Below are 14,539 nucleotides of genomic sequence, written 5' to 3' on the forward strand. Positions count from 1 at the left end.
AGCTGTCATTGTTACGTCAATACGTCATTTAGCCGGATAATGTCAGTCAGGCAGGCTTTATAGTGTCTCGCTGTCTCGCTAGATTGTCGAGTGATCGTGTTGGTTTCAAGAAATATCGTGGTGGTAACGGAATTCATTCCTCTATAATGTTAAAACGAGGTAATGATTCTTCCGATGATAGTAATGAGGGTACCTTCACTGACGCGGTCCACCCGCGGTTCTTACAGAAACCCCCTAAAGTTCTTCGCGGTACAGTATCAGTATTTATACAGTTAATTCGTATAACAATAATTTATGCGCGCTTACAAATTACTATATAGATAAATCTTCTATTATTTGTTTAAATCATCTTTACATAAAACCCTGATTTTAATTAAATAACTATGTATTTAAGTCTATTAAAATAAAATACTTTGTATACCTATTACATATTTATGTCACTACTGATAACAGGGGTAATATATGATAACATTGTTGACTTCCTCTACTCGCATGAATATATTATGCCTTTTAAATGCTTCTTTATGATACTTAGAATAAAGTTATTTTATTCAATCTTAAAATAATGGTGCTGATGCCTATTAAGATCTGACTAACCCCAAACTTTTAATTTATCTTACTCATACAAGAGACTAAATTGTGACATGATATGAGAATCCTACTATTTTGTTTTTTTTTTGGAGGCACTTGAGCTGACAAAGCGCCTGATGGTAAGTGATTACCTTAGCTAATGGCCACCTTCAACACCAGAGGGGTGTTGAAGGTAAAGTGATTTGCCTGCCTTCGAGATGAGATTACATTCTTTTCTTGAAGGTTTGTAGGTTATATTCATTCCGCAGTTTAGCTCTGTGTGGCAGGAAGTTTCTGAAGAAACCCACAGTTGAGGACTGCCACTGCCAACCATCTGATAACATTAAAAACAACTCGACATTGGCAGAATCCACCTTGCTAAATTAGCGAGGAGTAAAAGCCATTTCTATATTAAAAAAAACATTAAATATAATATAAACAAACAAAACCATGAAACACCAGTGTTGCCCGCTGCTGGGCAAAGGCCTCCCCTCTTTGTAACATTATAACCAATCAAAACGGCAAATGCCAACCATTTGTTTAAATATGATATGTTTGCTTACATTCTTTTAAATGCCTGAAAGAACAGACTATAAATGTAATTATTATTTCTACAATAAGTTTTGAAAGTTGTCATATTATTTGGGACTTTTCACTGGACTACATAAAACTAGGTTGTAGTTTTATTTTTAATTTAGTTCAGTAATTCCATTGTTTCAGGGTTGAAGATTGCCCTGGTCCAATTGGCAGTTGGTCCCGACAAGAGCAAGAACATTGCGCGGGCAGTTGAGGAGATCCACCGAGCTAAGCAGGCTGGAGCACAGCTGGTGGCTCTGCCAGAGTGCTTTAACTCTCCTTATGGCACCAGTAAGTAGTCTTCGGTTACCGCGATAGTTACTCATGAAACGCGAATATACGCGATGTAATCCATTTCAATCGTTTTATTTCATAAGCGAGATAATGTTTTTTTTGTCATGATTAAGGTTTGTAGGGTTGATCAACTAAATGGTCTGTCCTTTTAGATTGGCAATATTTTATTTGCTTTGTCAATTTTAATTTCAGTTCAAAGAGCCTTGAACTCAATTGCGAATCCTTGGCGCTCAATAGTCGTAAATTTCTCATTAGGAAAAATATACGAAAGGTCGAGAGTTATGTCCAGTATTTTGTACGTTGTTAAATTAAGAATTTAAAAAAAAACACACTGATAATATGTTTTATGAACTGTGCCAATACCAAGAAAAGATTACAAGCAGTTCTGTTTCATAAACTATAAACATGTGTATATCGCAAACACTTCAGTTTTCCAGCAACTTTTTTGTAAACATGTTAGGTACTCGTAGTCTTGAATAAAGGTGCAACACTACAAAGAAGTAATAAACATAACTGGAGAAGTGAGTGGAACAAAGCATGCAATGTAAAAAGCATATCTGCCACCGATTCTAGAGTAATCGAGGTTGTTGACAGACTCAGAAGGGATTTAAGCTCGCAACTCTAATATATACCAGTCCAATGCGATCCAAGGTACTGCGATTTACGGTTCATATTTCCAAAATGGCCTAAACACGATACGATTTATAAACTTTTTATTTGTCACGATTGTACAATAATAGTACATTACGATACAAGTGCTAATTATCGCACTAGAGCGGGAAAGTAGCATCGTATGTACTGTAAAATACTATAATCGTGTCTTTCAGAGTTCTTCGATCAATACGCGGAAGAAGTCCCCGTGGGGGAGACGTCTCGCGCGCTCTCCAAGGCGGCAGCGGAGGCCGGCGTGTGCGTAGTGGGAGGCACCGTGCCCGAGCGCTGCGGGGAACAGCTGTACAACACGTGCACCGTGTGGGACGCGCGCGGGAAACTGCTGGCGCAGCACAGGAAGGTATACTTTCCAACTTTTTGAAGTGAAAACTTCTTTAGCGGCGCTGTGCACTTTTTGTGATGGGGAAAGATTAAAATTCTTTCCCCATCACAAAAAGTGGCGTCATCGCGACAGGTCATGTGACCGTAAGATTCGTAAGACGCACACGTAACCTGAACGAAAAACTGTTTTAATGTCATTGAGTTTTCACTTCTGCCGGCACTCCCGGAGTGCAACCCGTTGTTTTTTTTTTACTTTGCATGGTCTTCGACATTCTCTTAATCCTCTTTTGTGAAACCTTGGCGTGCATGTCATCCCTCGCAACGTCAAGCAAACACCTTCAGGGCTTTCCTCTTTTCAAATCATCATATCATCCGAAAGAAGGTCACTACTGGACATAAAAAAAAATAAAAAAAATGCGTTTATTTTCAGACAACAAGGTCCATAGTATTGTTAGTAGGTACTTAAAAAAACAAATAAAAAACTAAAATTAAAACTTAAAATTATAACTAAAATTATTAATACTAAACTAAAAGGTACTAAAACTAAAATGAGTTAGTAATACTTAATTTAATAACAAAATATCTAACCTAAGAGCCCTGCATGACAGCCGTGGCGAGCGGTTCACCGAGGCGCACGCACAATCGGAGCATGCAGCTCGTTAAACATAGCCAGAATCGTCTTATTATCTCTACAGACTTCACAAAGCTCACTCAGAGCGTTAAAATAAAAACCCATTGTGTAATACAAGCGGCAAAAGTGCATACCTACCTTATGAAATGAGTTCATTCCTAAAGTGGGTATGCACTTTTGCAGCTGAATGCACCTAAAAGGAGTTGTTTTTATAGCTATTCTAATAAAAAACGAATTCACGTTTTCAGTACTTGTTTCACCTATTTATTTTATGGATTAATCCATATCTGGTGCATCCATATATTATATGTACGTACGAGTATTTATTCAATACCTATCGTTTTTTAGATGCACCTCTTCGACATCGACATTCCAAATAAGATAACGTTTAAAGAATCCGAAGTGCTGTCAGCCGGCGACCAATTGACCACGTTCGAGGTGCACGGGGTGAAGATCGGACTGGGCATCTGCTACGACCTGCGGTTCCAGGAGATGGCACACCTTATGGCCAACAAAGGTACAAACAGAACACTCCTAACTGTACATGGGTGGACCTTATTAAAAGGCATAAGGTCCACCGATGGGCGATTGTGTAAGAGATCATCGTCCACAACGAAACGGACTATTTGTAAATATTATAATTGTAATATCTTATACTTTTTTTCATTTAAAGTGATTTTTATCCCCGGACGCAAAAGAGGGATGTTACGAGTATATCTTTGACGCCAATGTCTGTCTGTCTTGTCTATCTGTGGCATCATAGCTCTCCAACGGATGGACCGATTTCGATGCGTTTTTTTACGTGAAAGCGATTTTCCTTGCGGTGGTTCTTATGTTTAATAATCGATGCAGCAGTTTGAAGAGCATCAGCTCTTTTCCAAAATGATGTAAGGCATTTTTAGCATCCCTAACCTACGCATTATGGGTTCATATTTTTTTTTTATTTAATAGCTACCTATATTTATTTTAAAAGTGGTTTACACTTTCGAATTCTAGATGTAACTATGTAAAGATTCGACCCTAATACACATTTTCTTCTCCATACAGGCTGCTCCCTCCTGATCTACCCGGGCGCCTTCAACATGACCACGGGCCCCAAGCACTGGGAGCTGCTCGCCCGAGCGAGAGCCACCGACCAGCAACTGTAAGTCGGCGTTTATCCCTCAATAGGTTTATTCTTTAATCCCAGCAATTGATTGTCTATGGTATTGTAGAGTTCCATAAACAAAATAGGAGAAGAGGGATAGTTATAGGCTGTAGAGTCCTATTATTAGATAAAGTTGCAATACCCTTACAGGGTGTCATATTGTGAAACATTATTAGTTAAGAACATAATTATGTATGAACACCAATATGAAAGCAATAAACATATTATTGACCGAAGCGAAGCGAAGGTCTACGTTTTGACTCGGGCATTTTGCTTTCGTATGTCCGGATGTTCTCCTCTACAGGTCGCAATTCTTAACCGATTCTCGTGAAATTTTGTGACCGAATTTTATGACTAAATAAAAATTTTTTGTCAATCCGGTTTTCGGAAATTTTTAAAAATGGCGGAGTCGTGATACCTGGCGCCTAAACAAATAGTCGTATCGATATCATAAGACTTTTTCTTTTTGAGACATGTTTACAGAGTTAATAGCAAAAAATGCAGAAAAAAATTATCGCTGGTTTAGGCGGTATTTAGATATTTAATTTTAACTAATTTTAATTTGAGAAGGAGTAGCTAAATTTCGTCAACCCATCTAAAAAATATTTGGCTCAGTTTGTAAACGTTCGCTTTTTCTGTTTGCACAGAGGGTCTGGGTTCGATCCCCAGTAATTGTATGCTGGGATATTATAACTTTTTGTATTTTTTTACACATAAATTTCGTATTGTTTTTCTTTAATTTACTATACACCGTGTTTTTATTGAATTCCGTTAACTTCGGGGTATAGTTAAGTACGTTTATAAGAACTAAATGGCATAGTTAATTTTCAAAAAAATTTTTTTTTTTTGTTTTCTTTTTTTGTTTTTTTTTTTGTTTAAAAAGTAATTAAATGTAGCATATAGCGTTGTTGTAACACGGGCATTACATTTAACTCAACCAAACAATTGAAATCTGTGACATATCAATGTCATTTCGTACATCAATCGACCGAGATTGTACTTAAGTTTAGTAGCAAATGTATGAACTCATTCTAAACACTAATCAATATGTAAGCCGGCCCTAAGGCAAGTGTACACGCTTGTAGAGGCCTTATAGTAAAAAAATAAATTATGGATTATCTCCGAAATGGACTTAATTAGAACATCGGTGTCTTTGAGAAAGTTACTTGATTTAAGCTCAGGAATGCACCCTTGAAATTAACGGAAATAAAAAAAAACACGGTGTATTTAAAGCTCTTAGCACCATGTTATTTCAAGCTCTGCTCGCGAGGTCTACAGCTCACAGAGCCACTAGTTATTATTATTGACAAAAACTTTAACCGGCCTTCCCTTTGGCTGTAGTTAACCATAAGCAAGCGTGGCTCACTCCGCGATTTCGTCGCATCGCCACAAGTACCCACATCTATTTTGGTGTCTAGCAGTAGTAGTACTACGGAACGGACGCGCTTGCGCCACCTTGCGGTCATATCTGTCGTAATAGAAGCGTTTTGTTAGAGAGTGATCCTGCTGTGCCATAAGGTATAAATACTAATTCCCTGCAAGCCAACTTTGTCAGTAGAAATAAGCGCGAAACTCATGATCTCTATGGGAAATCGATCCCTTGCCATTTTCTGCACACAAAGCCGACTTGCCAGAGAATGTGTATGAATTCCAGTATATAACATTAAATTTTCACAGTTGGGTGGCGCTAGTGAGCCCGGCGCGTGACGAGTCAGCGGGCTACGTAGCCTGGGGACACTCCACGCTGGTGGACCCCTGGGGCGCCGTCGTCGCGAAACTGGATGAAAAGGAAGGCATTCTCACGGGCAATATAGGTGAGTGAGGCAGACTATAGGAAAAACTTGGATCTATACTTCGTTTTTTTAGCATTAGAAAAAGACTACGCGATCTTGACGTGTCTTTTTATTAAAAAACGCTTATGAAAAAAGAACATAGCAAATATGTAACAATTACGTACCTAGGTATATATAGTTTTTACATTCTTTTGGTTTCATAAGTATAATTACTTTTATTGCGTCAATAAAAAAGGGGGTTGGGTTGGGATAACAAAAAAAAAGTTATACACTATAAATAACTTTTTTTTTGTTAGACACCAATAACTTTTTGCTCTATAATAAAAAGCATGTTAACAACCTTCTTGGTTTTTTTATAGATTTGGATACGGTAGAAGAAGTCAGGAGTCAAATACCAATAAGAAGTCAAAGGCGAACGGATATCTACGACACCATCGCAAAATAAGTGAAATACATTAAAATCTAGACAATATACGTACGTATCATTTAGTGTACTGATGTATAATATGTATATGATGTATTTTATAGTATGTAGAGAAAGGCCACGCCTCGAATACAACACTTCGTATTTATTCAATCATTCAAGTCTTTCTCAATTAGTGTAAGATCTATACGACTATAAGCTGTGTATTTATATTTCACATACTAAGGGCCGCTTCAGACAGACGGACTGCGTCCCGACTGCAATTTGTATGGGAACTTCACGCCGACGTTGCAGTTGGCGTGCAGTTCTCATACAAGTTGCAGTCCATCTGTACCGGCCCTAAAGTGACAGTTTGATTGGCCAATTCAGGTAAAGTAAGAACACTAAGCAACAAGAATTTAGTACATAGACCCGCCTGTTCCTATGTGCCGGCGGTCAATGCCACTGCGCGAGCGGGAAACCAACATAATTGTGCACGTGCGATAGAGATAGGAAATGGCGAGTCATTGTACGAAATACTTCGTGCTTAATAGCCTCCATACTTTACTACCTATTTGTCCTGGTTTTGTATCAATTTTGTACTAAGATTACAGATCGGTCGGACAAATTAAATAAATCAATATAATTATTTTCATATACATATGCATTTCTGGAATATAAAAAATAAGGTAGGGTACCTATAGGTACATAGGAAAAAACATAAGTAGATGAATATTATTATATTAATTATCTGGGTAGATCAACTATTTCTTGACGTTATTCTGTCCGGTCAGCCAAGAGACAATCGTAGCATAGTTTGTTAGAAGACATTGTACGCCACCTTCTTTTGACACGCTTGGTTGATGACCCTTTATGGAAAGGGTTTATAACTACCACAAAAAGAATGTTTGATGAATTTAAATGCCTAAAAATCAGGTTTTAAAAAGTGACCCAGGGGAACGTAATCATGGCAACGAGTGAGAAGAAAAAGTTGATTCACCCATCTTTGCAATAAGATTTAATTATTGTCTGTGATGGTGCTTACTGTAAATGATTACCAAACTAAGTATCAATTTAGTGGTATTATAGGTATACAGTAACATTTTACACCAAAAAATAAAATATTTAGATGTATTTTAAGATCTTATGTAATATATGTAATTGAATTTATAAAAATATTTTTGTAAGATTCCTATTGTTATTAAAATTTCGACTTTAAACTGTTGTTTATTGGGACTACATTCACCTGCAGCGATTTTGTCCACTGTATCACCTACTTTTTCTTTAGAGTCCGCAGCAAGCTCGGCCGAATATCACCTTCCCATACAAACGGAGTTTCGTTCTCATTTTAAAACTACCTGTTGGATTGTAATGAAACTTTGCACATACAATGACAACGTAAATACAAAAAAAAACAACGCATTATACAAATATATCTCAGCTAGGTTAGCACTGCCTTCTGTACCTTTATTATAACTTGGACTTTACGGGTCTGTCTATTTGGTTCAAATTTGCCTGCAGCAAATCTAGGACGTTGCTTGCGCACCCCCAGAACAACGTAACGCCACTCCCACCTGTAACAAACCATTTCATAATTGTATTCTTTAGATATGTACCAACTGACATTTGATAATACGAGGACATCGTAAAATAGCTGTTTTTTATTCGATTTTCAATACTGTCTAATTTACTGGACCCATTACACGCGATACTGACCGTGCCCGTAGTTGTGTATGGCCAGTCTTCCATCCACAATTTCTAACTCCAACCTGACCTGGTCTCGCCCGGGTCGCAGACCTGTCCAGTGTTTTACCACTTTAGCCGCCTGAAACATAGAAACACCTTGTTTTTATAGTATACCTTATAAATGGGGTTGGCAACTGTCAAAGGTTTGCCTAGATGGCGCCATCATAGCTTGCCCCTTTTTCTATGAGATTTGGCTTAAAGAGCTGGCATCCAGGGTATTAAAAAAACAAAATAATAAATAAATACAAAATAATAAATAATGCATGCATTTAAATATTTATAATGTGTAATTTATGTAAAATGGTGATAAAATGTATATTCAATTTAATTTATAGTTGTAATGGAAAATGGATGTAATGTAAATAATTGATTGTTAATGTACATAATGTAAATAGTTTAATTTTAAGATCAATATTTGCATGCTGCCCTTGGCTAAACATGTGATACTGCCTAATACTTATACCAATTATGTCAACTTATGTACCATGTTTAAGCAAATAAATCATTATCTTATCTTATCTTATCTTAAAAATTTGACACAATTCTAGGGATTGACGGGGCAAGCTATGATGGCGCCATCTGCTAAAAACTTCCACCGGCCAACCCCATTAGTACTACCCTACCTCGCCTCACCCCGAACGTTGACATCTCGATTTTCATAAACAAAACACTCCTAGTAAAACGAAAGTATTACATGATGAAAAATATTTAGTGTTAAGTTATAGTAAATAGCATGCACTACTGCTGTCGGTAGGTACATTTCCTATGCTGTTAGGTTAGGACGCATCTGTGCTTCAAGTTATTTTTCTACATTTCATGTATTTGGTAACGGAATTGATACTTATTTCGTAAAACGAAACGGACCCAATGGGGTTTTATTCGCAATGTAGGTTACTGATGTTGCCAGGGTAAAATTAAAATTATATTTTTTATTATTGCTAAAGTTGTATAAGATTGGGCGCGCACGAGCAACGAAGTGCGGAGACGAAGTTGCTCGTGCGCGCGTACTCTAATGAGCTCAACGGACGACATCAACACAACATAGTGAAATAGAAGTACCTACAGTTAGAATGATCAAAAATTGTCAAACTACTTACTGCTGATAAATTAAAGTACCATTTTTATTTGGACTGCTTAGGCATTTAATGTGAATAAGAGTGAATTTTTCATATAAAACAAAACTTATTACCTTCATCGTGGGAATCCTTGAGCAACATCCATTAAGAATGAACTCTGTATCATTTGGATCTGTTCCCGTATTGAAATCGTGTTCTTGTTGCGTGCCGCCTAACACCACCGTCTCGGCGCTGAAATGAAGGACTATATGAATGAATTGTTAATGAACAGTATACATTTTATCTTATGAATAGATAGAGTATACCAATATCAAACGCTTGAGACTTCCTCTTTCTAAAACTCATCTCGCCCCGATAAAATGTAGACCAAAACGTGCAAGATACAACAATACAGTTCTTAAATTATATATTACTTTTTCTTCGTGTATATTACGACAATCCCGAATTCTGCGGGGTCCACGCGTACTCCAACGTCCACCAACAAAACTGTTTAAATACTTAAAACTCAAAAAATCATACATACTTCGGTATTATGTAGTGTCCAGAGCTTTTGTCCAAGACTGTGTCGTTCTGCCACGGAGCATCAACCTTAAAATAGAAGAATGAGTTAAAAATTAAAATAAATAACTACATAGTTTTCTATTATTGTCTGTCTTATATTGTATTAGAGTCTGGCTAGCCAAAAATTGTTGACAGATATTTCGTTGTTGTATCACCAATTGTCTATGATTTAAAAAAAAGCTAAAAGTCAGTTGTCAATTTATGTCATTCATTCAAATTGTTTGCGGTTTACAAGGTGTTTATTTTAAATATTATTAATAATCTCTATACTGCGTGAGGTCAGCAAACTATTATTTAAGCTCGTAAATAATTACGACAATGTGCGAAGTCGACGTGTAGCGTTGTATAACGAAAAACTGCAATGTTTACAACTCCTAAACAAATGTAAACAAATTAGGAGGTTGGTGCTCTATAAATATTATGATACTTAGCATTTAGCATATTTGGCATATTACTTACCTATGTAATCTTTTTGGTGATGGATTAATATTACGGTATTGTCGAGCTAGGTCTTATTTAAACTATATACAGTTAATTTTTCGCCTTGTTACAATAGTATATGGGGAGAAAGCGTTAACATATGTGTTTATCGTTGACTTTCAGATTTCAGATAATTTATTCATAAATGTACATTTATTCACAAATTTACATGTCAAACAAAAAATACAAACAATACAAAATAAAAAATTAAATTATTAAGTTATTAACATACTGTACAGACTGTACTTTACCTAGTGGTAGAAATTATGTGAGCTGACTTTGAGTGCACGTCAACTTATCCTTAGGTACCTTACGTGTGCACAGAAAATCAAAAATATTTTCTAGTATCAAAACTATAATTCCTACTAAACAAAGTGTGACCAGCCCAAGATTTTTTAAATTTCCCGCCAAACATTTGTGTAATATTTCAGTAGCCAGACTCTATCTAGTTTACTCACCCTTATGACCTGTCCCCTAACCGGGAACACCCCGGAATCGGAGACCAAATCTCTCGCTCCAAGACCAGTACAGTTGACCACAACGTCGTAGTCTCCAAGGACGGGGTCCCGTAAGGAAGTCACCTTGGCCCGCTTCAGCTCACCGCCGGCGCGGGCGAAGCGCGAGTACAGGTACGACAGCATAGAGGTTGTGTGGACGATGAAGGTTGTGAACATGTGGCCAGAACTGAAATTGAATGGTATACATCATGATAGTGGATTTCACGTTTTTTTACCATATTTTTACCTACCTACCGTACAACATGAGTCAACAACTCCATGTCCTAGGCCTCATACGCACGAGCGCTTTTACAACGCGCTTTAAAAAAGCGTTTGAATGACACAAATGGATACTATGTGCATTTATTCACACGATGGGGGTGGCGCTTTTTGTCAAGCGTTGTTGGATTTTCGAGTTTAAGCGTTGGTCATTAATGTAATAAATTTACTTATTTGATACTTATTTCGTAAAACGAAACGTAGACAACATGGGTTTTTCCGCAATGTAATAATGTTGCCAGGATAAAATTTAAATTAAATTGTTTATGCTACCAACGTTTTATAATTATAATAGTTAACACACTATCGCACCGCACCAAGGTCATTGTGGGACGCATCCATAAGTAAGAGGGAGAAAGCGATATCTCTTTCTCCCTCTTACTTATGGGTCCCACAATGACCTTGGTGCGGTGCGATAGTGTGTTAGGTACTTAAAGTATAGGTAGACAAAAGTTGTCAAACGAGATACTGCCGGCCTAGCCAAGGTTACAATCGCTATCGCTTCGACAACGAAACGCTTTGTGTCTCTCTATAGCCCCCTCCAGACTATGCACGTGAATCGCGGGCGAAGCCGCGAACGCGAGTGTGGAGTCGATTTCGCAGGTCTGCGTTCAGGACTCCACACTCGCGTTCGCGGCTTTGCGCCGCGATTCGCGCAAGAGTGGGGAGGAGGCTTATCACTCTTCCATATTAGTGCGACAGTGACAGTTGCGTTTCGATCACTACAGAGCGTCAAGCGATTGGCATTTTGGCTACGCGGCCTGGCTGGATACTGCTGATAAATTAAAGCGAAATCATGATCAAAATGGAAGACAATTTGCAGTGGCGGATTTGCCCTAAGGCCCAGTAGGCCCGGCGGCAAAAGATTAGGGGCGGCAGAATGTGACAAAAAATTCGCTGATGATAACAAAAAAGAACTCAACAAAATGTAGTCAATATGATGGGTGCTGAGAAAGGGGCGGCTACAGGGACTGCATGGGGCCTAAGCCCCCATTCGCACGACAGCTTTTTCAACGCGCGTTAAAAAAGCGCTTGAATCTGTCCGCACTCTAATTTCGACTTAACGTCCAAGGCTTAAAGTCGAAAATCCAACAACGCTTGATAAAAAGCGCCACCGCTGTCGTGTGAATAAATACACACGTATCCATTTGTGTCATTCAAACGCTTTTTTAACGCGCGTTGAAAAAGCTGTCGTGTGAATGGGGGCTAAGGCGGCAATGACTGCAAATCCGCCACTGACATTTTGACATGCATATAGAGCCCTTAAAGTGAGTTTGTGGTTGTGCCCGGTGACTGTGAGGCGGTAACTCTGAAGTGGACTCTATTAGTCTATTACTAAGGATCACGAATGAGGGGCGAAATGTTTTAGTTTTCGTTTCCACGAGAAATAAAAAGGTTATTTTACGGCTGCGTTGTAAGAATGTTTCTACTTTTCTACGATACTTACGCGTAGTCCTCAGAGTACAATCGGCTCAGGTACTCCAACTGCCGTGGCTCTAGGTACCGGAATCCGAAGACTGTCGAGGCCCACGCCATGGTTTCTTTGTTATGTTCTTTACTCAGGGAGTAGACCGGCCCGATAGTTACGTTGTAACCACCTTCGAGCCAGCAAGAGTGTAGGAACTTGTAAGTTTCGCCGCCCCATTTACTGTTAAACAGGTAGACGCAATGAGCAGAGACGCTACTACGAAAAACGAAGGTCATATTTCTTCATCGTCCTCTCTATCGCTCGAATATGCAAGATCGAATTTCGCTTTTCGTTTTTCGCGGTAGGCCCTCAGGGATCAAGTCTTCGACTTGTGGTTTTCGAAATGGTGCTTATGTGGGCGTGTTATGTAAGTCCTATGGTGCTTGTTGTTTAAATTTGATAGGTGATAATTTGATAAACCTAATATTTTCGTGAGATATTCAATCTTAATATTTTAAATTCTAGGTACCACTAGTACATAGTACGTACTTATATGTACCAGAATCATCACAATTTAATTGAGTGAGAAATTAATTCGATACTTTTAAATAATACTTTAAGTTGGAGATAAAACGCGATCAATCTATGTATCTATGCAAGTCATAAAGCATCTCAGAGAATGCTTATACTATAAAGAAGTGCTCACCCAAGAAGATACCCTGGAGTATTCCCACAGCAATAAGGATACCAGAGACCTCCAGATCCATCCCCAGTCGTGTCCGGACTGAACTCTTCTGATAACACTACCACCTGTAAAAAAACAGAATATTGGCTAAAAAAACTCACTCGTCCCTTTCCGCGAAGTTAGGTGGTTATTCGTTTATTACACTGGAATGGAACTACATCTCAATTCTAAAATATAAAAAAGTATTTTAGCTGTATCTTTTTATCGTTAGTGCAAAAGTACTTTGTTATGAGCTTGCCTCAAAATTCGGGTATGTTTCTTTGATCCGAAGTGCACAAGCTATTCCATTTATTCCTGCACCTATAACACTAACTTTGACCATGATTCTTAAAAAAATAAAAATAAAACAGAAACTAAGATGTATGAAATTAATAGATTATTTCTTGTGACCAACGTGACAGCAACTGAGTGTAAAAGAATTCCAATAGCATACTTAATACATAATACTTACTTTATCGCTAACGCTAAACGACTTCAATATCTTGGGGTCAAAAGGTAAGTAAACGAACCATTATATTAATCAACAAGAGATTCCTTTGTTTAGCAGTAATGTAGATTAATCCCAAACAAATAGGAACTTGACTATACTGGGTCAAGCAGATCTTGTCAGTAGAAATAGGCGGCAAATTTGAAAAATGTAGGTGCGAAAGGATATCGCCGCATAGAAAATTTGAATTTCGCGCTTTTTTCTACTGACAAGATTTGCTTGACCGTCTATATTAATTTGGCATGTTCTCATTTGTTCCTACCCGGTAGTCCCCAGTGAGAACTGAATGGGAAAATTTCCTATTTTAAAAGTGGGGGTAACTGTAGGTATACGTACACATACTTGTTATGAGACACGGTCGCATTTTACGAACGATCACAAACTTCTAAGAAGATAGTGCGTATCGTAGATGTCTTATCTAAGGGCCCACTGCAAAAAATGTAAACCAAAATTTCGTTTTTCCCGGTGTAGGTAGCCTTTTATTACCAGTTTGCCGCTCTTTCTAAACAGTGTAGGCACATTACTCTGGCAAACCCACTTTGTCAGTAGAAAAAGGCAGAATTCAAAGTTTCTATTGGAGCACAACCCTTCGCGCCTACATACATTTTTAAAAATTGCCGCCTTATTGTACTGACGGTAATGGCTTGCCAAACTATATATTTTGTTAAAAAGCACAGACAGTAATACATCAAGAATTAAATTCCCAGCTATTCTTACTGGGAACGTGTTCCTATTTGGTTCCTATACAATAATAAATGTAAACAAATCAAAATCGTTTGGATATTTGAGGTTTTTATAATCATTTTCAACTTTGAACAAAAGTTAAAATCCGAACGCACAAGGATTGACACTG

The 14,539-nt window shown here is 37.9% G+C and overlaps 2 protein-coding genes across 3 annotated transcripts; one reads left to right on the forward strand and one right to left on the reverse strand.

The window, feature by feature from the left end:
- Positions 1-44: 44 nt before the first annotated feature.
- On the forward strand, positions 45-6,479 carry LOC134798864 (omega-amidase NIT2). 2 transcript variants are annotated; one of them, XM_063771255.1, is made up of 7 exons: positions 45-159; positions 1,291-1,437; positions 2,268-2,452; positions 3,413-3,581; positions 4,112-4,208; positions 5,889-6,025; positions 6,364-6,479. In XM_063771255.1, the coding sequence occupies exons 1-7, from the start codon at positions 147-149 to the stop codon at positions 6,447-6,449; spliced, it is 834 nt and encodes a 277-aa protein (XP_063627325.1). In that variant the 5' UTR covers positions 45-146; the 3' UTR covers positions 6,450-6,479. The 2 variants fall into 2 exon arrangements, with proteins under 2 accessions (XP_063627325.1, XP_063627324.1); XM_063771254.1 differs by having other exon boundaries at positions 78-249.
- An 83-nt stretch (positions 6,480-6,562) lies between these two features.
- On the reverse strand, positions 6,563-13,539 carry LOC134798863 (D-amino-acid oxidase). The gene is made up of 8 exons (XM_063771253.1): positions 13,438-13,539; positions 13,161-13,264; positions 12,494-12,694; positions 10,729-10,954; positions 9,753-9,817; positions 9,343-9,460; positions 8,124-8,232; positions 6,563-7,981 (listed from the first exon to the last, which is right to left on the reverse strand). Exons 1-8 carry the CDS (start codon positions 13,519-13,521, stop codon positions 7,878-7,880), a joined length of 1,011 nt encoding a protein of 336 aa, XP_063627323.1. The 5' UTR covers positions 13,522-13,539; the 3' UTR covers positions 6,563-7,877.
- Between the last annotated feature and the right edge of the window lie 1,000 nt (positions 13,540-14,539).

The sequence above is a fragment of the Cydia splendana genome, chromosome 17 (assembly GCF_910591565.1).
Source record: "Cydia splendana chromosome 17, ilCydSple1.2, whole genome shotgun sequence".
In the NCBI taxonomy this organism is placed as follows: domain Eukaryota; kingdom Metazoa; phylum Arthropoda; class Insecta; order Lepidoptera; family Tortricidae; genus Cydia; species Cydia splendana.